The sequence below is a fragment of the Scyliorhinus torazame genome, chromosome 13 (assembly GCF_047496885.1).
Source record: "Scyliorhinus torazame isolate Kashiwa2021f chromosome 13, sScyTor2.1, whole genome shotgun sequence".
Classification (NCBI taxonomy): Eukaryota; Metazoa; Chordata; class Chondrichthyes; order Carcharhiniformes; family Scyliorhinidae; genus Scyliorhinus; species Scyliorhinus torazame.
The window spans coordinates 80,078,449-80,104,107 of NC_092719.1; the positions used below are offsets into that span (position 1 = coordinate 80,078,449).

The 25,659-nt window shown below is 44.2% G+C and overlaps 1 protein-coding gene across 4 annotated transcripts in view; it reads right to left on the bottom strand.

Annotated features, from left to right (window-relative positions):
• Positions 1 to 25,659, bottom strand: part of ints13 (integrator complex subunit 13) — a 98,704-nt gene that overhangs the window by 50,149 nt on the left and 22,896 nt on the right. For 2 of the 4 annotated variants that reach the window (XM_072471854.1, XM_072471855.1), the window contains exons 3-10: positions 17,985 to 18,059; positions 12,031 to 12,233; positions 8,933 to 9,013; positions 8,314 to 8,404; positions 7,672 to 7,800; positions 7,496 to 7,519; positions 3,005 to 3,089; positions 2,323 to 2,349 (exon numbers count right to left, since the gene is read on the bottom strand). In XM_072471854.1, the coding sequence (XP_072327955.1) occupies positions 2,323 to 2,349; positions 3,005 to 3,089; positions 7,496 to 7,519; positions 7,672 to 7,800; positions 8,314 to 8,404; positions 8,933 to 9,013; positions 12,031 to 12,233; positions 17,985 to 18,059 (715 nt within the window). The remainder of the gene's footprint in view (positions 1 to 2,322; positions 2,350 to 3,004; positions 3,090 to 7,495; positions 7,520 to 7,671; positions 7,801 to 8,313; positions 8,405 to 8,932; positions 9,014 to 12,030; positions 12,234 to 17,984; positions 18,060 to 25,659) is intronic. The other 2 variants (XM_072471857.1, XM_072471856.1) reach the window with 1 other exon arrangement.

Genomic DNA, 25,659 nt, shown 5'->3' on the forward strand with positions numbered 1-25,659 from the left:
CATCCCTTGAACCTTCAATTCAATTGATTGTGAAAAGTTAACTACACTACACTGGAATGATAAGTGCATCGGTTCTACCATGGAAGGCATTTGGCTACTTTGATTAGTTATTACTTTCATTGTTACACAGAAACATAGAAAATTGGAGCAGGAGTTGGCCATTTGGCCCTTCGAGTCTGTTCCACCATTCATTATGATCATGGCTGATCATCCAACTCAGTAACTTGTTTCCGCTTTCCTCCTATATCCTTTGATCCTATAGCCCCAAGAGCAATATTTAATTCCTTAGAAAATAAAATGTTTTGGCCTCAACCGCTTTCTGTGGTAGCGAATTCCACAGGCTCCATTTCCCTTCATGAAATTTTATTTCCACAGGCTCCATTTCCCTTCATGAAATTTTATTTCCTCATCTTAGTCCTAAATGGTTTACCCCGTATCTTCAGACTGTGACCCCTGGTTCTCTCATCCACCACCATCTGGAGTATCCTTTGTGCACTAACCTGGTCTAGTCCTGTTAGAATTTTGCAGATTTCTATGAGATTCCCCCTTCATTCTTCTAAACTCCAGTGAATATAATTCTGACCGATTCAATCTCTTCTCATAAGTCAGTCCCACCATCCCAGAAATCGGTCTGGTAAACCTTCGCTGCACTCTCTATAGCAAGAGCATTTTTCCTCAGATAAGGAGACCAAAACCGCAAACAAAACTTCAGATGTGGTCTAACCAAGGCCCTGTACAAGTGCAACAAGACATTCTTGTTCCTGTACTCAAATCCTCGCTATGAAGGCCAACCTGCCATTTGCCTTCTTTACCGCCTGCTGTACCTGCATGCTTACCTTCAGCGACTGGTGTACAAGGACACCCAGGTCTCATTGCACAAATCTCTCTCAATCTATAGCCTTTAATAGTCTGCCTTCTTGTTTTTGCTACCAAAGTGGATAACATCACATTTATCATCTGCAAATTTGGAGATTTTGCATTTAGTTCCTGCATCTAATATACATTGGGGTTCTAGCACTAATCCCTGCAGTACCCCACTAGCCACTGCCTGCCACTTTGAAAGGGACCCATTTATTCATACTTTTTATGTTTCCTATTTGCCAACCAGTTTTAAAAAAATCTATCTCAATACACCACTCCCAATCCCATGCGCTTTAATTTTGCACGCTAATCTCTAATGTGAGACTTTGTCGAAAGACTTCTGAAAGTCCAAATAATCCACATCCATTGGCTCCCCCTTGTCAACTCTACTAGTTAAATCCACAAAAAATTAAAGTAGATTTGTCAAGCATGATTTCCTTTTCACAAATCCATGCTGACTGTCCAATTCTGCCACTGTTTTTCAAGAGTTCTGCTATTAATTTTTTTAGAATGTACCCTAGCATTTCCCCCCACTACCGAGGTCAGGCTGACTAGTCTATAATTCCGTTTTCTCTCTACTTCCCTTTTTAAGTAGTGGAGTTACATTGGCTACCCTCCAATCTGTAGGAACTGTTCCAGAGTCTATAGAATCTTGAAAGTGACCACCAATATATCCACTATTTCTAGGGCCACTTCCTTAAATACTTTGGGATGCAGATCGTCAGACCCTGGAGATTCATCAGCCATCAATTTCCTCCTAATACGGATTTCCTTTAGTTGCTCCCTCTCACTAAACTGTGTTCCCCAACATTTCAGGTATGTTATTTGTGTCCTCCTTTATGAAGATAGAACCAAAGTATATATTTAGTTGGTCAGGCATTTCTTTGTTCTCCATTCAAAGATATGCAGGTTAGGTGCATTGGCCATGATCTATGTGTGAGGCAACGGGGATATGGTGGGGGGTGGGCATAGGTAGGGTGCTCTTTCAGAGGGTCTGCGCAGATGTGATGGGCTGAATGGCCTCCTTCTGCACTGTCGGGATTCCATGTTGTGCCAACTCTACATCTAGTGTTCTATATCTGTAGGCCTGAATTTAAACAGACAGATTTTGAATTAGATTTCTGTGGTGGGAGAACTAGACCAGGTGATTGATTGCATAGTAGGATCCCACCTCATCAGAGCATGAAGGTCACCCAGCCCCTGTTATTTGATCAAGATTATGGACTACAATCCATAACTCAATTCTAAATATTGTTTTCTGTTTTAAGGAAGAATAATCTTTTAAACATGAAAGGTCATGTGCAGCAAGCAGCATTAGATTTTCAATTTTTAGATGCCGTTTTCCAGCTGTCACATTTTGTTATCATATCATATAACAGTGGTGGGCAATCTGGATAAAATAACAAATTAATTATATAATTATAACATTTACTAATTCAATGATAATAAAATTAGACATACATGTTATTGGTGTCATGTTCTTGCCTTCTGTGGAAAAAATAAATAAAAATGCCTGTCATTAGAAAAGTAAATGCTACAGATGACAGAATCTGTACTTCAGTAAGTCGATAGCACAAATATTTCCTTTTCTGCACTGCATATTGAGTTTTCTTCCCCAACTGGGTTCTCAGAAAGAAATGTTCTTGGTTTAAGAAGCTCTTATACACACTCAAATTAAGTTAAGCTATTGTTTGAATTGCACTACAGGAGTGAATCAAGGGCTTGTAATGGTATAACACCCATAACAATTGCAGATGTCCTAAACTTTACAGTTAGTGAGGCATGAAGAATGGTTACTGCTGTAATTTAGGAAACAAAGCAGCCAATTCTCACAGTCCCACAGAATGGTCCCACCTTTCAGCATTTATCCGGTCAAACCCCCTCAGAATCTTTCATGTTTCAATAAGATCACCTCCAATGAGCAAAGGCTTAACCTGCTCGACTTTTTCCCCATACGGTCACAAAACATGTAGGTAGAAAAGCCAAAATGAGGGGCAAGGCAAAAACACTCTTTAGTTTGTTTTCATCTCCCCAATGTCTCAACTTTTTTTTGCTTTATTTTTGTTCCGAGCACATATCAATTTTAGAACTTGATGACACTTATGCTATGCACTTACTAGATTAAGTCTAAACTGCCACTTACCACTTCTTAGCAGTTCAGTATGAGCATCTTTTTGATGGAGAAGTTCTACATCATAATTTGCAGAAGTGTTTGCATGTTGTTCTTCCTTTAAATGAAGGATGGTCAGAATGTAAATGCTATATGCACTTGTTTACAATCAGTGAACAGATGTTATATCTAAGCAGTGAACCAACTATAGTTGCAAAATTCCTCTTTGAATTGCTCCCATCTTTTGGGATAACTAATTTGGGCCAGTTTTGGCTTTAATAAAACATTTATTTTAAGTTCAACAGAGAAAAGATTTTAAAATCAATTTTGTTTCAGCATTTAATTTACTTGAAAAACATGGAACCACATGGCTCATTGGAACATGTCAGAACACATTACATTTAGCATAATTTAATCCTTGAACTCAATTACACTTTGCACAATAGGTCTAGACGCTAACATCACGTTAGTTCTTTTCTGCAGGTGAATAGGCAAAAAGAATGTTCCTCAAGCTGCAAGACCACGAACATGTTGGTTTCATATTTATACCAGTTTATAAACTTCTCTTCCCATTCCGGCATAGTTTCCTCATGTGTTTCCCAAGGATCTATCCTTGACCCTCTCCTATCTACATTCTGTCCCTCAGTGACATCATCCAACGGTACATCTGTTTCTACTTGTATGCTGACAATACCCAGCTCTATCTCATCAATGCCACCATCCGTCGGCTCTCACTCACTGTCTCTAAATTGTCAGTCTGCTTGTCCAACATTCAGTACTGGCTGAGCTGCAACTTACTGGAGGCATTTTCAGTTCGCACCAACAACTCAAATCCCTGGCTACTTCCTCCATGCCTCTGCCTGTTAAGCCAGGCTGTTGGGAACTTTTCATGTCATATTTAAGCCCAACAACTACATATCTAGGCCATCACCAAGACCACGTATTTCCACCTGTCACATCACTCAACACTGCCCACCTCAGCTCAGCTGATGCTGGCGCACAAATTATGCGCCTTTGTTACTTCTCAATGTTTCTAACACATTTATTGCTAGTCTCCTACATTCTATCCTCCATAAACATGAGGTAACCCAAATATCTGCTACCCATGTCCTCGATCAACCAAGCCCCATTAACCCATCATCTACATTGACTCCCAGTCAAGCATACTTCCACTTTAAAATTGGCATCCCCATTTTCAAACCGCTCCATGAGATCATCCCTCCCTATCTTGCGAAATTCATACAGCTCTCAGAGGATTTCCAAGAACAGCCCTGGTGTAACTATCACTGTGTGCATCTAATGATATCTGCTTATGTGATGTGAGAGTTTTGAAATTGTGAAAACACTTTGCAACTTTCAATATAAAGAGTTCTATAATTTTCGTGCAGTATCAACTGTCATCTCTCAGCTGAACGATTTTGTAGATTTTATTTACGACTTTGAGAAGGAGACATTTTATGATGCATATCCACCCAAGACATTAGGCACATATAAAAGCTAAAACAATTCAAGTTTATAGTAAGCAGATCTGGATTTAGTGATAGCCATTAGGATTTCAAACGAATTTCTAGTTTTCAATCTTACAGTATAGCTCTCAATCTCCATTACTTGGTTCCATATTTTTTGCAATTTTGTACAAGTATTGATGGAGATGACCATAAGGTCTTTTGAATTCATTCTTCTACAGAAACCGATGAATCGCCAATTGTAGCATTTGTCTTAAAGTGTCTCCAGAATTTCTCTTTCCTCTACCTTACCCAGAAGGTAATTCCAGGTACCACTCACCTGAAGCTTTTCTGACATCAGTGTTGATTGTGTGGACCATTCCCACTGGCAAAAAAAATGAGCCCCATTTAATGCATTGGGGGAATGGGTTGACAGAGAGAACCTGTTTGCTGGCTAATCAGGCTAATTTCTGAGCCATTCAAAGACAAATGTCCTTGGTAGCTCAGGGATTCTTCCAAGCTCGTGTACGTCTCCTGATCCTCCTATTGGGTTTGCCAGCAGCCTCTCAGGGGGTTCCCTCTTTCAAAGGCACCTTGTGCTTGATTCAGGGATCCAGCGTTGAGAAGTGGCCCCCTTGTATCTGGCCTCCCTTACCGGTAAGCCCTTTGCCGTGACCCCCGACCCACCTGTCTCCAGTAATGATTCCTGGTGAAGACCTCACTGAATTATCAGTAGCAGTCATCTCTCCTAGCGGCACTTCTGGCAGCAGAGAAGCTGGCAGCCCTCAGGGGTGGGATTTCCACCCTCCTGGGAATTTAATTCTTATGGGAGGTCTGATGCTGCCCACTTAACTGCCTTGATGCAATTAAATTGCTTACGCAGCCCTTGAGGAGGTGCCATGGATTTCCCACAGTTCTCTAACTGCTTTTGCAGATTGCTGATGCTTTTGTTGCTGGTGTGGCGAGTAACTGGCATGTCACCACGGGTTAAACACGCTGGAAGTCAAAGATGTTCAACTACACCTTAAGCACCAGTGGAATATGTGGATGCCAGGATTTGGTCCCAGTGAGATTGGGCCGTGTGAGAGGCCCTGCACAGCTACGGATCCTGGACAGAGAAAGGCACTGATATGTGGAACAAGTAGCACATTGATGAACAGATTCTACGACAAAGTTCTGGACATGATAACACATTCTCAGGCTTATCCTCTGTTTCTGTTGAGGAACCTGTGAGGGGTGATACATTTTTGTAAAAAAAATTAGCTGATATAGCTTTGTATTGCTACCAATACAGAACGGTGATGTTTCGTTGTTTTAATGGTTAGTGTGATATGTAGTTGATTTTCAATTCTTTGTTACTGTTGACAATTTAATAAACAAAATATTCTCTAACTGGTGGACTGAGCCTGCATCACCTGCACTAAATTTAACTTTTGATCGCTGTAACTTAGTTACTTTATGGGTGAAGCTGGCAAAACGGCCATTAACTGCCCACCTCTAGTTGCCTTAAGATGCTAGCAGTGGGCATCTTCTTGAACCGTTACAATCAGTGCTTATATCAGTTGACACAACTGAATGACTTGTCTGGCCGCTTCAGAGGGAGTTAACAACAGTATCGTGGCACTGCAGTTGCTTGGGGAATAAAGGCATATTTCCTTCCCCAAAAGACATTGATTTGGATTTTACAACCACATGGCAGCTTGATGGTCACTTTTACTGGCACCAGCTTTTAGCGTCCAGATTTTTCAAACAAAATTAAACTCTAAATTCTCATGATGAGATTTGAATTTGAGTTCTCTATTATTAGTCTAGTAACAATACCATGCCTTCTATCTGACATCAGTGCTCCACCTCATTCTCTACATCAGCCTTATTGGTTTGGATGATCAGAGGGAAAGCTGAACATGGTACTCTTGATGTACCCTTACCATCAGCACACTGCATATTTTCAGCAAGACTCTAATCCAGCAGCAAAGCTTGGCTATGCATCAATGTGCCATTCCCTGCACTGAACTGTACTGAAATTCACCAGCCATATATTTTTGCATACATACAAATTATGCTTGGGCACTTTTGCAGCTCCTCAGCTGCCTCATCAGGTCACTCAACATCATTTGCAAACTCGACAAAACTGAATCCAGTCCCTGAATTCTAACACAGAAGCAAAACACTGCAGATGCTGGAAATCTGAAATAAAATCAATTCTGATGAAAGGTCAGAAATGTTTATCTCCATTTTCCTGGAGTGTTTCCACCATTTACTGTTTTTATCACTGAACTCTAATTATTCATGTAGATTAACAGACCTTTAAATTCCTTTTAAAATGCATTAATCTGTATTTTTCATTAATTTTACCCTTCCTTTTGGGACAACACAATGATGATGCGAGAGGATCAATTTCAATTTCCTGCTAAAACCATGTACTGTGATTAGATTACCACGCCACCTTGTGGCAGCACTGTACCAGTGGGCTGGTACCAAGTCTGGGAGTTCTGACACAACTTGAACCAGTAAAACCATCAACACATTAACAGCTCAAAGTTGTCCTAACACGCTCTGCACTGACACGCTCATTGTATTTGAATAATACAGTCAAGAAGGCCTGAACTTTATAAATGATTATCTGCACTGTTGGAATATTACTTGGAAAATATCTAGAAATATTAAGTTTTATTTTTAAAACATTTCAATAAAGGTCAACCTCCTCCATGTGTCCCCTGCACTAAATCCCACCCCCCCAAAATCGCACTGTTTAGAAAGCGTTCAACAATGAACAAATTGCAGCAAGTACATTATCATTGCATGCCACACAAATACGATACAGGGTAGATACACAGAAACACATATAATGGAAAGAACAATACGGATGTAAGGGAACAGTTTTTGTGACATTATCATACAAAGGATCATAAGGTAATGTTACAAGAGCAGACAGTTTGAGAGTGACTGCAAAATTGAAAAGGAAAACTATTCAACCAAAAAAATGATTATATTGCACACTGCCACGTGTTACATGCAATATAACCTATTGATCAGTTTTCATGATCTAATGTTCTATTTTAAATTCAAATTTACTAACCTGTTCACTGACACTGAATGTAGGCTAGCAAACAGAAATATGATGTGGAGAGAAAATAATTTGAAAATTACTTTGAAAAATGTTAATTTTCACAAACTGAAAATAAGAAATAAAAAACAATTAGATGCTGCACTCTACTTAAAAAAACAAAACCTGATTTGAGGGAATAGACGCACCTTCATGGGTATGTTAGTAATAGTAGTGGAGGCAAGGTCAAAGTGTTGCTGGACAAGGGTGGTGAGTTTTGCAGGCAGCTGTCTTCCTGCTCGGACACTGTGCACTTCACTTGTTAGAGCCAAAGATATCTGTAGGAAACAATTTGGACACCGACCAATGGCGTTTTATTAGACACCAGTGCTAAATTAATATTGTGACGACAAAACACTGATTTTGTGTATATACTGTTTAAAGTGCATCATAGGAAATTTGTCCTTGATATCTCAAACCAAACCAAAATTAAGCTGCACATTCAATTGGGAGGAATTTTAAAACCATCTGCATTTATTTGTCAGCTTTAATGTAATTAAAAAGCCCCAATGTGCAGGATAAGAGAGTTATTGTACCAAACAGGCCATGCAGTGTCAAGCCCAAGTGGGCTTAAACACCTTCCCAAAGTTGGTCTCGCATTGCTGCACCTTAGCATCCAATTAGGATGTATTTTGCGCATCCATAAAATAGGGATTCAAATAAATGTAATGATTCAAAGCAATGCAGAAGTGACAATTTGTACAACCCGTGCCTCAATTGTCCCGAATTTAAGTGCCGCTAAAATTCAATGGTGTGTTGTGTTCAAAACCTTTACAGAAAATAGAACTTACATCTTTCCTTGGACGGTCAGAAACTAGGCTGTCTTCACCTGCTGTATAAGTGTGAATTAAGACCAGTTCACAGTGCTGAATCTGCATCAGGCTGAACGGAAAGGAAAGAATAAATATTTAGCAAACCATCTGCTTAAAGCAAATAACCACACTTATCTATTCTCAAATTTAGTTACTGTAAACGGGTAGGTTATCTGAATATTTCTCAGAAATAATAAGAAGCAATTTGGCATATTTGTCCTTCAGCTTTGGTAAATATGAATTAAGTGCTTTAAAAACAAGGTCTTTTCATTTCAACAAACAAATTCCACACTAAGCAGTTAAGTTGGTAGATCTTCAAGAAGATGTTGCAATACAAAAGAATCTCTTTCTGTTCTCTGTGTTGAGCAAGTAAAATGTTTCAAAGCTGCTACAAACAGACCTCTGGACAAACCTGTAGATGACCAATGGAAAATGGCCACTTTGAAACCACTCATGTCACTGAAGATGGGCCAATTTGCAGACGGTACCAATCAAAAGTGAGAAGATGCAGGAATCATTTTGTAAATACAACAGATATATATCTAAATAAAGCTAAACAAAGTACATTCACTGTACTGACAAACTGGCTCAAACTTACTTGTCCGAACTAGCTGCTAACTTGTTGTGCTCATGGATTGTCTCTTGGACACAGTCTTCTAACATTCGGACATGGCTATCACTGCAAGGAAAATTTAGCAAAGAAACAAAGAAAGGAATCAGAACAAATTTATCAAAAGTAGCACAGAGTTCAGAATAGAAAGAGGCTGCTAATGTTGAAATCATTCGCTAAAAGTAATCTTGCTAATCAACAGAGTTTGGTCCATTACCAGCAACACACTCCAAGTACAAGAAACAAACCCGCAGCAAAGTGGTTTAATTATTCTATTATTTAACACCGATCCAAATGTTTTCAGGTTTAGATCTACAAAGTTGTTTTCAATAGCATCAGCTACACCTGCATCTCCAAAAATGGCAGTGACAGAGTTCACATTTATATAATGGATTTAGAATAGAAAAATGTCCTAATGCTTTTCAGAGATGTAGTCCAAAACAATTAGCCGCTGCATAAAAGGAAGCGGTATTAAAAGCTTGGCTAAGGCGTGTTAAATGGATTCAAGCCAGATGGTGAAGTATGAAACAAGACAGATCTTTTGTTTGCGAGAGGGCTTGTTCACAGGATGTAGCATTACTGATTACTACCTCCTAACTACCTGCCCATCACCCAGCTGACTTTCTTTATATTCTTTTAAACCCCCAAAATCAATTAATTAGTAAATTAACAAAATTATAGGCACTGTGACGAAAGGCAACATTTTAAAGGAAACTTATCTATTCAAATTAAAATGTTGTTCCTGGGGCTGATGTTGCACTCCAGCCTGTGCAATACCCACCGGTTGCAAAAGGCATTAACTACATCTTGCCAGATCATACCAAGATGCTAGATGATTGTCGCTCAAAACTGACAACAACATTTTGTTTTAAGACGCACATGTGCCATACATATACATACACACACACACGATGTTCAAAAACCTAGGCATCAAAGAGTTAAGTTTTAAGAAAGCTTTTAACGGAGAAAAGCAAGCTAGAAAGATGGGAAGCGGAATGAAGAAATTCCAGAGCTTGTGGCCTATGCAACTGAAGACAGGACACCAATGTTGGAATGGTTAAAATCGGGGATGCTCAAGAGGCTGGAATTAGATGAAAACATCTCAAAGATGGTGGGGCTTGAGGAAATAAGAGATAGGGAGGGGTGAGATGAGAATTTCAAAACTGATACGCGGCTTAACCGGGGGTTAATGTACGTCAGCGAGCACAGGGGTGATGGGTGAACAGGGCTTGTTGCAAGCTAAGATACTGACAATAGCGATTTGGCTGACCTCAGGCTTATGGAAGGTAAAACGTGGGACAGCAGCCATGGGAGCACTGGAATAGTCAGGCCTGGAGAAACAAAGAGACTTTCAGCAGCAGTTGAGCTAAGACAGGCGCAAAGATAGTTGGTCTTCGGCATGACATATATATGAAATCGGAAGCTCACCCCACGGTCAAATCTGACACCAAGGTGGCAAACAGGCTGATTTAGTCTCAAAACTATTGCCAGGGAGAAGGATGGAGACAGTAGCGAGGGAATAGAGTTTGGAACTAGAGTCAAAAAACAATGGTTTCAGTCTTCCCAATATTTAATCGAACAGAATTTCTGCTCTTCCAGTACTGGATGTCAGATAAGCAGTCTGATAAGTTAGTAACAGTGGAGGAGCCAAGAGAGGTGATGTCCCCGAGATGTGGCATGTAGATGAGAAATTGGTGGCCAAGGATAGATCATTGGGAGGCACCAGAGGTAAATAAGCGGAGCATGAAGATAAGCCATCGCAAGTGATAATCTGGTTATGATTAGATAGATAAAATTGGAACCAAATTAATGTAGTCACAGCCAGCTGGACGACAGTGGAGATGTGTTGGAGGAGGATGTGCAGTCACTATATCAAGGGCTGCAGACAGGGCAAGAAAGGAGGAGGGAAAGTTTATCTTTGTCACAATCACATAGTATGGTATTTGCGGCAGGGGTGAAAATCTGATTGGAGGGATTCAAACGTGGATTCTGGAAAAGATTGGCATGGTTTAGGGAGGCGACAACACATGCAAAGATTTTAGACAGGGAGATGGTGGGATAGTGCTAATGTCACTGAAACAGTAATAAAGAAACCCAGGCTAATCCTCTGAGGGTATGGGTCCAAATCTCACCAAAGCAGCTAGTCGACTTTGAATTCAGTCCACAACCAACTTGGAATATAAAGCTAGTCTCAGTCATGGTGATCATGAAGCGATCAATGATTGTTGTAAAGATCCATCTGGTTCCTTCCCTTTAGGGAAGGAAATCTGCCGTCTTTACCTGGTCTGACCTACATGTGACCCCAGACCCACAGCAATATGGCTGACTTTGAAATAGTCCAGCAAACTACTTGGTTGGTTCAAGGGAAATTAGGGATGGGCAACACATGCTGACCGTGCCAGTGATGCCCACATTCTATGAAAGAATAAAAAACGGATCGGTGGAGTCACGAGTTGGTGGTTTGAAGAGGGGGTGACGGCAGTAGACTGAAAGGCAAAACACTGCCAGTGCAAGAGGGGAGAGTCAGGACTAAATAAATATAGAATAGTTTTGATTAAAATGCTGAATTTTGCACCAAAGTCACAATATTACTTATTCTAACATTGGCATATTTTTCTCAACTAAATTGATTTGCACATCATTAAAGTAGTTTAATAAATATTGAGTTTAGTTTTAAAGAATGATCTTTTAACTCATAAATTAGGCCATTATCACCAATGGAACTATTCCATAACTGCACAACCAGACCATTAAATACAACTAAATTATAAAAATATAAAATGACTGTATAATATACGATAATATGGATCATAAATTAGGATTCATACCCCACCCTCAAATGCATCTCAAATAGACGACTGAAAGCATCTATTTAATCTGAAGCAGATAAATAATCTTTTTGTGTTCATAATGCATTTTGTTCCAAGACAATTGAAGCACTGGAGTGCAATCAGCTCAGAAATGAAAAGCAACCATTTTCATGCAATTCAGCCAAAATTTGCAATTTAATAGGATCGCAGAGAGTATATCTGCTCAAACTATTGAATAATTATTGCGAAGGATGCAGGGAATATGAAGCAGCGCACCTTTTGGCATTTGTTATACAGATGATTCGACCCCTGTTGCTGACACGGTCAGCATTCTCCATTAACGTGGTCCGAGCTTCGTGCTGATAGTCTGTACATTTACACAGGACCTCCACAGCTTCGACTAAGCCATGCAGCACGCTGCAGCATTCTGGGTCCATGCGTGTGTTGGGAGGTCCAACAGCCGCCAAGGCTGCCATCAACTGTGACAGAAATAGGATCTCATCTTTGCTTGCTAAGATTAAGATTTTTACATATTACATTGAGCTCCTCAAAATGATTATTTGACTAAAAACGTGATGTATATTCATAAGCCAAGTCATAAAAAGCAGAGAATGATACAGCGCAGAGTGAAGCCATTCAGTCCACCATCTCTGTGGTAGAGCCATTCAATTTAGGCCCACATCCCTGCCTTTTCCCCATAGCACTGCAAATTATCCCCCATTTCAGTATTATGAAATTGTTTTGAAACTCGCTGCGTAAAAATTGCTTCATGTCAGATCTGGTTCTTCTACCAATCATATCAAATCTGTGTCCTCTAGTTACCAACCTTTTTGGAAACTATTTCTCCCTAACACTATCTAAACTATTCATGGTTTTGAACACCTCTAACAAATGTCTTCTTCTCCATCTGTGCCCCAAAGAAAACATTGAATCATAGAATCCATACAGTCCATTTGGCCCATCGAGTCTGCGTCAGCCCTCTGAAAGAGCACCTACTTAGGCCCATACCCCCACCCTATCCCTGTAACCCAGTAAGCCCACCTAACCTTGTTGGATACTAAGGGGCAATTTATCATGGCCAATCCACCTAACCTGCTTTGGACTGAGGGGGGAAACTGGAGCACCCGGAGGAAACCCATGCACATGGAGAGAAAGTGCACACTCCACACAGTCAGCCAATGCCGGAACTTACCCCGGGTCCCTGGCGGGGTGAGGCAGCAGTGTTAACCGTTGTGCCTCTGTGTCGCCTTCAACAATCCCAGTTTCACCAGTCTCTCCCTATAATTGAAGACCCATATCTCTGGTACTTTTCTGGTCAATGCCTTCACCACTATTTCCAAGGCCGTGACATTTTTCCTAGAACGTGGTGCCTAGCATCAGAGGCTCCACTTGGGACCTAACCCAAAGTTTTAGCCAACTTCCTTGTTTTCGTATTCTAATCGTTTTCACAAATCCAAGATCCATTTATCTTATTATTCAAAAAATAGCTTTCTCAACTTGTCCTGCCACCTTTGATGACTTGTTTTCATGCAGCCCCAGGTGTCTGTTCCCGCATGTCCTTTAAAATTGTATAATTTAGTTCATGTTTCAGATGAATGACCTTTCATCAGAGCTGAATACTTACAACATTTTCTGCTTCCCTTTCAGGTTCCTGCCTCTGCACTAATTTGCTCTTTCACTTAGTTCATATTGCCTCCCAATTTTCTTACCAAACTCTTGTGTGTGCTAAATTTGTACCCCCCGCATGCCTCACAATTTAACCAGTCCACATACGTCCTCTTGAAATCTGTTACTATCCTTGTCGTTGTTTATTGCATGTCCAAGTTTATCACAAATTTTGACATTTTGCCTTGAATACCCAAGTTCAGGTAATTAATACATAATACAAGGCAGTGCTTCCATATCAATCTTTGGGGAACACCACTTCCCTCCTGTGAAGAAACACAAGTTCTTGTTTCTTTTTGCCCACTGGCCAGTTTCATATCTACACAGTCTATGTCCCCATGATTGTGCTGGCACGTTTAGGCCTGAAAGTTCATATACACAGCAATCAAATGACCCTCTGCAAATATGGGCAGCACGGTAGCACGTGGATAGCACTGTGGCTTCACAGCTCCAGGGTCTCAGGTTCGATTCCCCGCTGGGTCACTGTCTGTGTGGAGTCTGCACGTTCTTCCCGTGTCTGCGTGGGTTTCCTCCGGGTGCTCCGGTTTCCTCCCACAGTCCAAAGACGTGCAGGTTAGGTGGATTGGCCATGATAAATTGCCCTTCGTGACCAAAAAGGTTAGGAGAGGTTATTGGGTTACAGGGATAGGGTGGAAGTGAGGGCTTAAGTTGGTCGGTGCAGACACGATGGGTCGAATGGCCTCCTTCTGCTCTGTATGTTCTATGTTCTAATACCTTCACTTCTCCATTAAAGAACTTGATCAAGTTAGTAAAACACTGTTTGCCTTTAACAAATCCGTGCATTCATTAATTAACCCATACATTTACAAATAGCAATTAATTCTGTCACTTAACCACCTTCCAGTTATTAAACAAGGTAGAAACAGTACCATAACAATGTCAAGATACTGGACACTTTTATACATGGTACAGAATCAATTTAAAACCTTTTATGTCCCTGAATAACTGTTCTTTGAAAATGTTAAAATGTGCAAATGTCTTCCATAATAGAATGTTCGATGCACAAAGCAGAATTACCAGTAGGAAATTAAAGGTTTCTTCTGGTTGGCTGCAGTAATTGGATAGCGTTAAATACAACAAAATACTCCTCTCTTCACCAATTTAATGGAGCGTGTGATCAGCTTAACCTGTATCCCAGCCACCACCTTAAACATTCACTCTCTCTACCACTGGCACAATAGTGGTAGTGTGCACCACCTACAGGAGATGCTGTAGCAATTCACCAAGGCTCCTTTGACAGAACTGAAGTAGACAGAGAGTAAGGATAGTGAGCAAGTACTCTACTGGGCCAAATGCAGGCAATTGGGACTAGCTTAGTGGTAAAAACTAGGTGGCATGGTCAAGTTGGGCCGAAGGGCCTGTTTTCATGCTGTAAACCTCTATGACTCTACTATGAGAACCTCCAAACCAGCAGGTTCTACCACGTGGAAAGAAAAGGGTCGCAGAAGCATGGGAACACCCCAAGTTCCCATCAACTTGCACACCATTCTGACTTGGAATTATATTGCCATTCCTTCACTATCACTGGGTCAATTCAAGAAACTTTTTGTTTTAAAAGCTGAAATGTAAAGTACCGTTATAATAGCGCTGACCAGAGGTGAAAGGTTATCTGCTAGTTAATATGCACTTTGGACTTAACTTAGGGCATTCTACATTGTTATGAAATGAAATCGCTTATTGTCACGAGTAGGCTTCAATGAAGTTACTGTGAAAAGCCCCTAGTCGCCACATTCGCCTGTTCGGGGAGGCTGGTACGGGAATTGAACCATTCTGCTGGCCTGCCCGGGTCTGCTTTAAAAGTCAGCGATTTAGCCCAGTGTGCTAAACCAGCCCCCTTATTGCAGTCAATGCAGAGCAGTGCAAGCTGCATCCTAACATCAGAGCTGATTCAAGATCACTAGGTAAAGGGGTACAAACTACCTATAAAACACCTTTCTATCCAGAATATCTGAGGGCATCAACTTTGTAATTGGCTACAGAATTTTTTTATGGTTGATGGTGGCAAGCGAAAGAATTGCATAGATTGGAAGCTTAGTTGAAATTGTATCGTTTTCTTAAAAAAGCCTTCCTAATAGCAATGTGAAATGCTCACGACTTATTTCAGCTCTAATCAATATGAGCAGACCACTGTTTCTGTGAGCATTTATGCATTTTGCTTTAATTCAGAATATTTTCTTCCATTGCCTCATAGGATGCAAGGGTTGCTGGCAAGGCCAGTATTAGATACCTATCCCTGAGTGTCCTTTAGGTGATGGTGGGGAGCAGCCTTCTTGAACCTCTGCAGTCCATGTTGCATAGATACACCACAGTGCTGTTTGGGAGTCCTAGCTTTTTGACCCAGGTACAGTGAAGGAAAGGAACAGCGATATATTTCCAAGCCAGGATGGTGTGTGGCTTGGAGGGGAGCTTGCAGGTGGTGGTGTTTCCATGAATCTGCTGCCCTGGTCCTTCTACTTGTTACAGGTCCCGATTTGAAAGGTGCTGTCAAAGGAGGCTTTACAAGTTGCTATACTGCATCATGTAGATGCTAGACACTGCTGCCACTGTGCGTCAGTGGTGGGAGTAGAATGAATATTTAAGGTGGTGGATAGGGTATCAAAGCAAGCTGCTTTGCCCTGGATAAGATTGAGCTTCTGGAGTGTATTTAGAGCTGCACTCAGCCAGGCAAGTAGAGAATACTCACAGTCCTGCCTTGTGCCTTGCAGATGGGGACAGGCTTTGCTGAGCCATGAGGTGAGTTACTCACCACTGTATTTATATGGCTTGTTCTGTTAAAAGTTCTGGTCAGTGGTAACCCCCAGGATGTTGATGGTGAGAAATTCAGTGATGTTAATGTCATTGAATGTCATGGGGAAATAGTTAGATTAGCTCTTGTTGGAGATGGTCATTGTCTGGCGCAAATATCATTTTTCATTTAGCAGGTCAAGCCTGAATATTGCTCAGATTGTCCTACCTGCAGGCAAGGACAGCTTTGATACATCAGGAATTGCGAATGGTACTGAACATTGCGCAATCATCAGTCAATATCCCACTTCTTATCCTTATGATGGAGGGAAGGTCATTAATAAAGCAGTTGAAAATGGTTCACCCAAAAACACTGCTGCAGGAGTTCCGGCAACTCCAACCAGCGGCGACATTTTGGTGATTAGGACATAGTTGGGTAATTTTCCACACTGTTCCTGTACTCAAGCAGCTTGGCTGGGGGCACAGCTAATTCTGGAGCACAAGTCATCAGTGCTACAGCTAGGATGCTGACAGGGACCACAGCCTTCGCGTTATTCAGTGCCTCCAGCTGTTTCTTGTTATCACGTAGAGTGAATCGCGTTAGCTGGAGATCATCTGTGACGATGGGCATATCCATTCGCTATTCCTGGCCGAAAATGGTTACCAACCTTTCAGCCTTATATTTGCAACAGAGTCTTGGGCTACCCCAGCATTAAGGGTGGAGCGCACCCCCCCCCCCCAACCGCCACCATCTCCAGTGAGTTGCTTAATTGTCCACCACCATTCATGACTGGATTTGGCAGGACTACTAAGTGCCTGAATATACCTACTGAAGGAAAATTCTAAAATAACAAATATTACATCTACAAAGGAATAGCCGAATCGTGATAAACTAAATTTAACATATAGTTGTTAACATTGCAGCATTAAATTTATCAGACTGATATTGAGACATGAGTAACGCTTTTTCACTGTACACCCACTATCAGCAGTGGGACTGTATTACACAAAACAGCATCATTTTTCACATATTTCCTTCTTATAATATCCAATAATCTTTAAAAACAAGACTTAGTGGATTGCATCCACTAACTTGCAGTGAAGGAGTCTTGACAACAGAGGTTTTCTGTATAAAGTTGCTTGGATTAAGAAGTTACAGGAAGGCCCACAACTTTGAATGTGGTTGTCGAGTGAAAGAATATCTGATCAGGATAATATGAGTATTAGGCCAGTTAGGAGTTGAGTATTTTGTGGGAAGACTGCAAATCTGTGTCAGTTGTGTGTACCTGCCACATCCAGCCGTGAATGGTGGCAGACAATTAAACAACTCACTGGAAGAGGAGGCTCCACAAATATACCCATCCTCAATGATGGAGGAGCCCAGCATATCTGTGCAAAATAAAAGGCTGAAACATTTGCAACAATCTGCAGCCAGAGGTGCCAAGTGGATGATCCATCTCAGCCTACTTCTGAGGTCCCAGCTTCACAGATGCCAGTCTTCACCCAATTTTATTCACCTCACCTGATATCAGAAACGGCTGAAGGCACTGGATACTGCAAAAGCCAAGGGCCCAGTCAGTATTCCGACAATAGTACTGAAGCCTTGTCCTTCAGAACTTGCCGTGCGCCTAGCCAAGCTGCTCCAGTACAGCTATGACACTGGCATTTGACCAGCAATGTGGAAAATTGCCCAGATATGTCCTGTGCACAAGAAACAATTGTTTGAAAATCAACCATAAAAATGTAGGACTATGTAAGTCAATGCAATTGATTGCAACAATTTATTCCCCCACTCCAAAAGCAAAAAAAAATTGTTCTACCTCCTGTAGGTTCTGATCTTCTTGTCCCCAGGAGTTCAGAGTATGTGCTCTTGAATCACTGACTATGAAATTCACCTGAAAAAAAATCCAAATTAGGTATGAAAGAGCGAAACACAAATATCTGAAGTGACTTTTAAAAGTGCTTTAAAACGGGGTTTACAAAATGCAGTAAGTTCTTCACCGAACATGGTTGATACACCATTATAATCCGATCTATTTTGAAAACGATGATCGCTAAATAGCTGCACGAACTGTCTGCAATAAGTTTCATCCAAACTAGCTGGGCAGAATTACAAGATCGGCATTATTTTACAGAATTAGTGATCACTGCATTGCAATGCAGATTACAATATCCCAAGAATGAATGGGAACCACATGTTCCATTGTTAAATAAATGGCTGAAATCACATTTTATAGAGAAATCATTCCAATAATTGAAACAATTGTGTCGACCACCTTTCCATTCTTTGAGTAAATATCCCATTAACAGGTATCCACCAGTCTTCCGGTGACAGCATGTAGGTGGAGATCACATGTCATGTGGCTCCTGCTTGAAGCTGTTTTTTGGACTTTTATGCCCGGTTTCAGGGGTAGATTTGAATGAGCTGGTGTGGGAAGGTATAAGGTGCGAGATGTCGAAGACCCAAAAGAAGGGCACTGGAAACAAGGAGGCGAGCGAAAGTCCGCCGTCGAGTCAGTTGGTGAGTCCGGCAGGAAGAAAGATGGGTCGCTGGGTGGGGTCACTCCCCTCACAATGGAAACTCTAACCGAGGTGATGGCAGGGAATTTGAGAGGCAGTTCGGCAAGCACATGGAGGTGCTGCGGAGGCAGATGATGGGCGCGATGAAAGAGTGGGTGAAGGAGGCAATTACCCCATGTCGAAGACATTGGCCGAGATATGGGAACAAGGAAAGAAGCTGAAGCGGGTGGAGACTCTGTCGAAACACAGTGACCAGTTCACATCGATGGGCGAGGAGCTGCAGAAGGTATCGGAGGCCAACAAAAGGCTCAAGGGCTAAAGTGGAGGCCCTGGAGAAGAGGTCAAGGCAGCAAAATCTACAGATCGTGGGCCTGCCGGAGTGGAGGGACCGAGGCCGACTGAGTACTTCGAAAGGAGTGCTGGCCGATTGGTGGGGGAGGGGGAAGACCCTCCCGATACATGTTGGACAGGGTACATCGGTCTCTCAGGCCAAAGCCAAAAGCAAATGAGCCACCCAGGGCGGTCATAATCTGCTTCCATAAGTTCCACGTGAAGAAGGTCCTGAATTGGGCGACGCAGAGCCAAGAGGTGAGGTGTGAAGGCGTTGATAAACGAATGTACCAAGACTTGACGGAATTGGGGAGAAGGTGGGTGAAGGTGGCTCTGTGATGTAATGGCATGAGGTTTGGAGTGGTCTACCCTGTGAAGTTGAGAGTGTCGCACAACTTGAGGGATTTTTATTTTGAGACGTTGGAGGCGTTCATGAAGGGCGAAGGACTGGGGCTGAAATGATAGATGGGACTGTGACTTGGGTTGAGGGGAGGGGGACTGTGCTTTGTCTTTATCTCTCTTTTTCTCTGTTTGTCGTTTTGTATTTGATGGAGGGATTGTATGATTTTTGTGAGGTTTTTTGAACGGGGGAAGTGTAATTTACCTTAGTTTATAGTTGTTTACAAGCATATTGGGCTTTGGGTTTGTGTCTTTTTTCTGGGGGCTTTTGCACTGTTTTTCCAGGGCCAGGTTACTGAGGAGGGAAATGGGAAAGGAGCTTGCGCAAGGGTTTCCGCACTAGCAAGCGAAGGTTGGCTGGTGAGTGAGAATGTGGTTTGGGGGGGTGGGGGGCGTTGGAACCTGGTTGACCGGGTTTTGATGGGCCTGCGAGGTGCGAAGGATCAGAATGTGACGTGGAACGTGGGGAGCTGTTGAAGAGATCGAGAGTTTCCACACATTTGAAAAGCTTCAAGGCCGATGAGGTGATGCTGCAAGAGACCCATTTGAGGGTGAAGGATCAGGTGAGGCTCAGGAAGAGATGGGCTAGTTTATTGCCCTTGCAGATAAGGAAAGGAGGGCGGAACATGACCACCTAGTGAGCGAGATAGTGGAGGTGGACAGGGAATATTCGAGGGTGCCCACCGTGGAGGGATTGGCGAGGAGGAAAAAGTTGCTGGGGCGGTTTGACAGGCTGACAACGGGGAGGGCAGTGGGGCAACTGCGTAGGCCAAGGGGGGTGCAATAGGAGTATGGGGAGAAGGTGGAAGCAGGCTGTGTTCAGGGAATTATTGAAATTACTGACTGGGGCTAGAGACGTGGTGTCGGAGGCAGGGAAGATAAATGAGGCATTTAGGGAGTACTACCAGGGACTTTACGAGGCGGACCCGGGGGGTAGTACCCAGCGGAATTTTATAAGGAATTTGCATCGGACCTGGCACCACATCTGTTGGGGGGTTTTAATGAAGCACTGGAGAAGGGGGAGTTGCCGGAGACGATGATGCAGGCAGTAATCACACTAATCCCCAAAAAAGGGAAGGATCCGGTGGAATGTGGGTAGTATAGACTCATATCACTATTGAACACAGATGTGAAAGTATTGGTTAAGTTGTTGGCGGGGAGGATGGAGGACTGTGTTCCGGGGCAGGTTGCAGAAGATCAAACAGGCTTCGTGCAAGGCAGGCAGCTCGCGAGTAACATAAGACTACTGTTGAATGTGGTGATGAATCCGTTGGGGGCTCTGGTACCGGAGGTAGTGGTGTCCATGGACGCGGGGAAGGTACTTGATCGGGTGGAGTGGAGTGTACTTGTTCGAAGCTTTGGGAAGGTTTGGGCCGAGATTTGTGGCATGGGTGCGGTTGCTGTATGTGGCACCAAGGGCGAGGACGAATGATATGAGCTCACGGAACTTTGACTTACACAGGGGTACGAGGCAGGGGTCCCCGCTGTCACTGCTGCTGTTTGCGCTGGCAATAGAGCCATTGCCTATGGCTCTCAGGTGGTCGGCAGAGTGGCGGGGGAATACGAGGGGACAGAGGGAGCATCGGGTGTCGCGCTATGCCGATGACCTCTTGCTGTATGCTTTGGATCCGTTGGAGAGTGTGGGAAGGATTATGGGCCTGCTGGGTAGGTTTGGAGGGTTCTCAGGGTACAAGTTTAATGTAGGGAAAAGCGAGGTATTCCCGGTGAATGAGCTGGCACAGCAGGCTAATTTAGGGAAGATGCCATTTACGGTAGCGAGGTATAGGTTTAGGTTTTTGGGGATTCAGGTAGTGAGGGGATGGACGGGCTCCATAAGTGAAACTCAACGAAGCTGGTGAAGGAGGCCATGGAGGATCTTAGGAGATGGGATACACTGCACTTAACGTTGGCAGAGAGGGTCCAAGTGGTGAAAATGAATATTCTGTCGAGGTTCTTGTTTATCTTTCAGGCTCTCCCGATCTTTATACCAAAGGCCTTTTTTCGGAACGTGGTCACGATCATCTTGGATTTTGTATGGGCTGGGAAGGTGCCGAGGGTGGGGAGGACCCTGTCATAGAAGCAGCAGGGGGGTTTGGCGTTGCCGAACTTGCAACACCAGGTTAAAGTCCAACACGTTTCTTTCGAATCATTAACTTTCAGAGCACTGCTCCTTCCTCATTCACCCGAGGAAGGAGCAGTGCTCCAAAAGCAAGTGATTCGAACCAAACCTGTTGGACTTTAACCTGGTCTTGTAAGACTTCTTACTGTGCTCACCCCAGTCCAACGCCGGCATCTCCACATCATTATTATTGGGTGGCGGTGTGGGAGAAGGGGTACAGTGGGTTAGGATGGAGGAGGAATCTTGTAAGGGGTCTAGTTTGAGGGCTATGGTGACGGCAGTGTTGTCAATGGCTCCGAGTAGATATTCAGGGAGCCCAGTGATGCAGCCCACGGCGAAGATATGGAATCAGCTGAGGAGACATTTTAGGATGGAAAGGATGCCAGTGCTAACACCGCAGTGCGAGAATCATGGGTTTGAGCCGGGGAGGGGGCCCCCCCCCCACTGGATAGTGCATACAGGAGGTGGAGGGAAGTGGGGCTGGTCAAGGTGAGGGATCTGTATTTGGAGGAAGGATTCGCCAGTCTGGAGGAGCTAAGGGAGAGGGTTGAGCTGCCGAGGGGTAGTGATTTCAGGTATCTGCAGGTTAGGGACTTTGCGCGAAAGGTCTGGAGGGGGGTCCCTGGGTTTCCGGGATACACCCTCCTGGAGTGACTGGTGCTTCCGGATATGGAAGGGGAGGGAAGAATTGAGGATATATACAAGTGGCTGGGGAGCAGGGAGGCGAGCGGGTGGTGAAGATCAAGGAGAAATAGGAAGCGGAGTTGGGAGGGGAGATCAATTGGGGCGTATGGAGTGAGGCACTGCGAAGGGTAAACGGGACCTCCTTTCGTGCAACGATGAGCCTGATACAGTTTAAAGTTGTGCACAGGGTGCATATGACTCGGGCGAGAATGAGTGGGTTCTTTCAGGGAGTAAGAGATGAGTATGAGGCATGTGGGCAGGGGCCAGCGAATCATGTGCACATGTTTTGGGGTTGTGAAAAATTGGGAAGATTCTGGGCGGGAGTGTTTGCTGTCTTAGCCAGGGTAGTGGAAGGGGAGGTGGTCCCGGCCGCTTTGGTGGCGATATTTGGAGTTTCAGAGAAGCTGGAGCTCATGGAGAGGAGGAAAGCCGATGTTGTGGCCTTTGCCTCTGATCGCACGGCGGCGAATTTTGCTGGAGTGGCGATCAACATCGCCACCGGGGGTAGCAGCTTGGTTGGGTGACCTGTACGACTTTCTGCGTTTGGAGAAGATAAAGTCTGAGTTAAGGGGCTCAGCAAGGGGGTTTGAGAAAAGGTGGGGATGTTTGTGACCCTGTTTGAGGAGCTGCTCATCGCAGGGGGATGGGTGGTGGGGGTGTGAAAAAGGGGAAAAATCTGTCCAGACTCTATAGTTGATTGTTGGGAAGTATGTTTCCCAGGGTGTTTATTGCCTGTAACCTGCTTTGATACATGTTTGTAATAAAAAGGAAGAGTTGGGCTAGTCAGGTGATTCATTCGGGGTTTGACAGTAGGGCTTTGGGGGGGGGGGGGGGAGAAAGAGTGGCGGTATTGGTGGGCAAGAGGGTGAGGTTTCAGATGGAGACGGTGGTGGCTGATCAGGGGGGCAGGTACGTGATAGTTATGGGTACGTTAGAGGGGAGGTTGGTGGCAATGGTGAGCGTAATGGCCCCAACTAGGATGAAGCAGCATTTGTGAAGAGGATGCTGGGTGCCATCCCGAATGGTGATCTCATTCAAGGCTAAGGTGGGTAGGGAGGAGAGGGAGGAACGTCAAAGACTGATAGAGGAGATTTTGGAGATGGATGGGATATATGCAGGATCACGGACTTGGTATCCTGGCAAAGAGGAAGGAGCTGCAGACTAGGTTCGACCTATTGTCCACGGGAGAAAGCGGTGCGCCAGCTGAGGAGCACAGGGTGGGCTGTTTATAAGTATGGGGAGAAAGCAGGACATATGCTAGCCGGTCAGCTCCGAAGGGATGCTGCGGCGAAGGAGATAGTTCAGGTATGGGATAAGGCGGGGAAGTTGGTGGTGGCTCTGGAGCAGATTAATAAAGTATTTGAGAAATTTTATAGGGACCTATATAGGTCGGAGCCCCTGAGGAGGAGCGGGGGATATGGGAATTTCTGGATTAGCTTGCATATCCAAGGTTGGGAGAGGAAGATAGAACAAGGTTGGAGGAGCCTGATGAGTTCCCGGTCGAATTTTATCAGAAGTTTAAGGGCAAGTTGGCGTCGTTGATTATGGGAATGTTTGAGGGTGTGATGGGTAGGGGTGACTTGCTGCAAACAATGGGGCAGGCTTCCATCTCATTGTTATTAAAGGAGGGCATGGAACCGCTGGAGTTTGGGTCGCATAGGCCCGTCTCTCTGCTGCATGTAGATGCCAAATACTGGCAAAGGTTTTGGCGTGAAGGTTCAAAAGGGCTCGTGAAGTGAAGACAATTGTTCTCGAATGCGAGGAGGTTGTTGAATGTGGTCCTTTCCCCGGCAGAGGGAAGGGTGATGGAGGTGGTGGTGGCGCTGTACGCGGAGAAGGCCTTTGATCGGGTAGAGTGGAGTTATTTGATGGCGGTACTGGAGAGATTTGGGATTGGGCCAAGGTTTGTGGCATGGTGAGGCCGCTGTATAAGGAGCCAATGGTGAGTGTGTGCACTACCAGCACGGATTCAGAGTATTTTGCACTACACCAGGTACGAGACAGGGTTGTCCCATGCCCCTTCTGTTTGCAGTGGCTATAGAGCCCTTGGTCATTGCGCTGAGGAGTTTGGGGTTCTGGAAGGAGATATGAGGGGGGTTGTCCCTATTTGCTGATGATCTGCTGTTGTATATTTCAAAACTGAGTACGTAGGTATTTGGGGGTGCAGGAGGCCCGGGACTGGGCAGGGTTTCAGAAGTTTAATTTCACTAGCTTGGTGGGGAGGGTGAAGGCTGATTTGCTGAGGTGGGACAATCTCCCTCTGTCGTTAGCGGGCCGCGTGCAGGCAATTAAAATGAATGTTTTGCCACGATTCCTGTTTTTGTTTCAATGTCTGCTGGCCTTTTTGCCTAAGTCCTTCTTCAGGGGGTGGACAGGCTGATTCTCCTTGTTTGTTGAGGGGAGGGGGGGGAAGAGGGGGAGAGAAAGGTGGCCAGGATTGGGAGGGTACTGCAGAGAGGACGGCAAGTGGGGGAGCTAGGCCTCCCAAACTTTCTGTATTACTATTGGGCGACGAATGTAGAGAAAGTGCAGGGTTAGAGCAATGAGAGGAGGGAGCTCTGAAGGTAAAGATGATGGCGGGCTCTTGTAGGTTATCAGGGTTGTGGGTGCTGACAACGGCACCGCTCCTGGTGGCTCCAAGAATGTAATCCCCCATCGGTGAGTCCGGTGGTGGTGGCCACATTGAAGATTGGGGGTAGTTTAGTCAGCACTTTAAGCTGAGGGTTGGTTCAAGGGGGATGCCGATTAGGGGGAACCAGGAGTTTCAGGGATTAAGGAAATGAAGGATTTGTTCCTTGGGGGCAATTTCTGAGTTTAGAGGAGCTGGGAGAGAAGTATGGGCTGGCACATGGCTTAGGTATATGTAGGTGCGGGACTTTGCGAGGAAGATTTTCCTGAACTTCCCGATAGCACCAGCCTCCTCTTTGCTGGAGGCGCTGCTATCGGGGGAGGGGGGAAAAGGCAAGGTGGGAGGAAGAGCTGGGGGTGGTGGGGGTGGTGCTGGAAGAGGGACTGTGGTGTAAGGTGCTGCAGAGGGCGAATGCCTTGACTTTGTGTGCGAGACTGAGGCTGATAAAGCTGACCTCATAAAATCAAGGATGAGCCGGCTGTTCGAGAGAGTGGAGGATGTCTGAGAGCGATGTAGGAGAGGCCCCGTGAACCATGTTCATATGTTTTGGTCCTGCCAGAAGCTGGAAAGATTTTTGAGGACGGTGGTTAGTACAATCTCAGGGGCCTTACATGTGGACGTGGAGCACGGTCCCCTAGATGCCATATTCAGGGGACCGGACTGGCGGGTGGGGGGGCAGATGTCTTAGCCTTCGCCTCACTGATTGGATCTTGTTGGGGTGGAGGTCAGTTTCTCCACCCTGTGCCTCGGCGTGGCAGGGGGACCTGCTGGAGTTTTTGACCCTGGAAAAGGTGAAATTTGAGCTGAAGGGGTC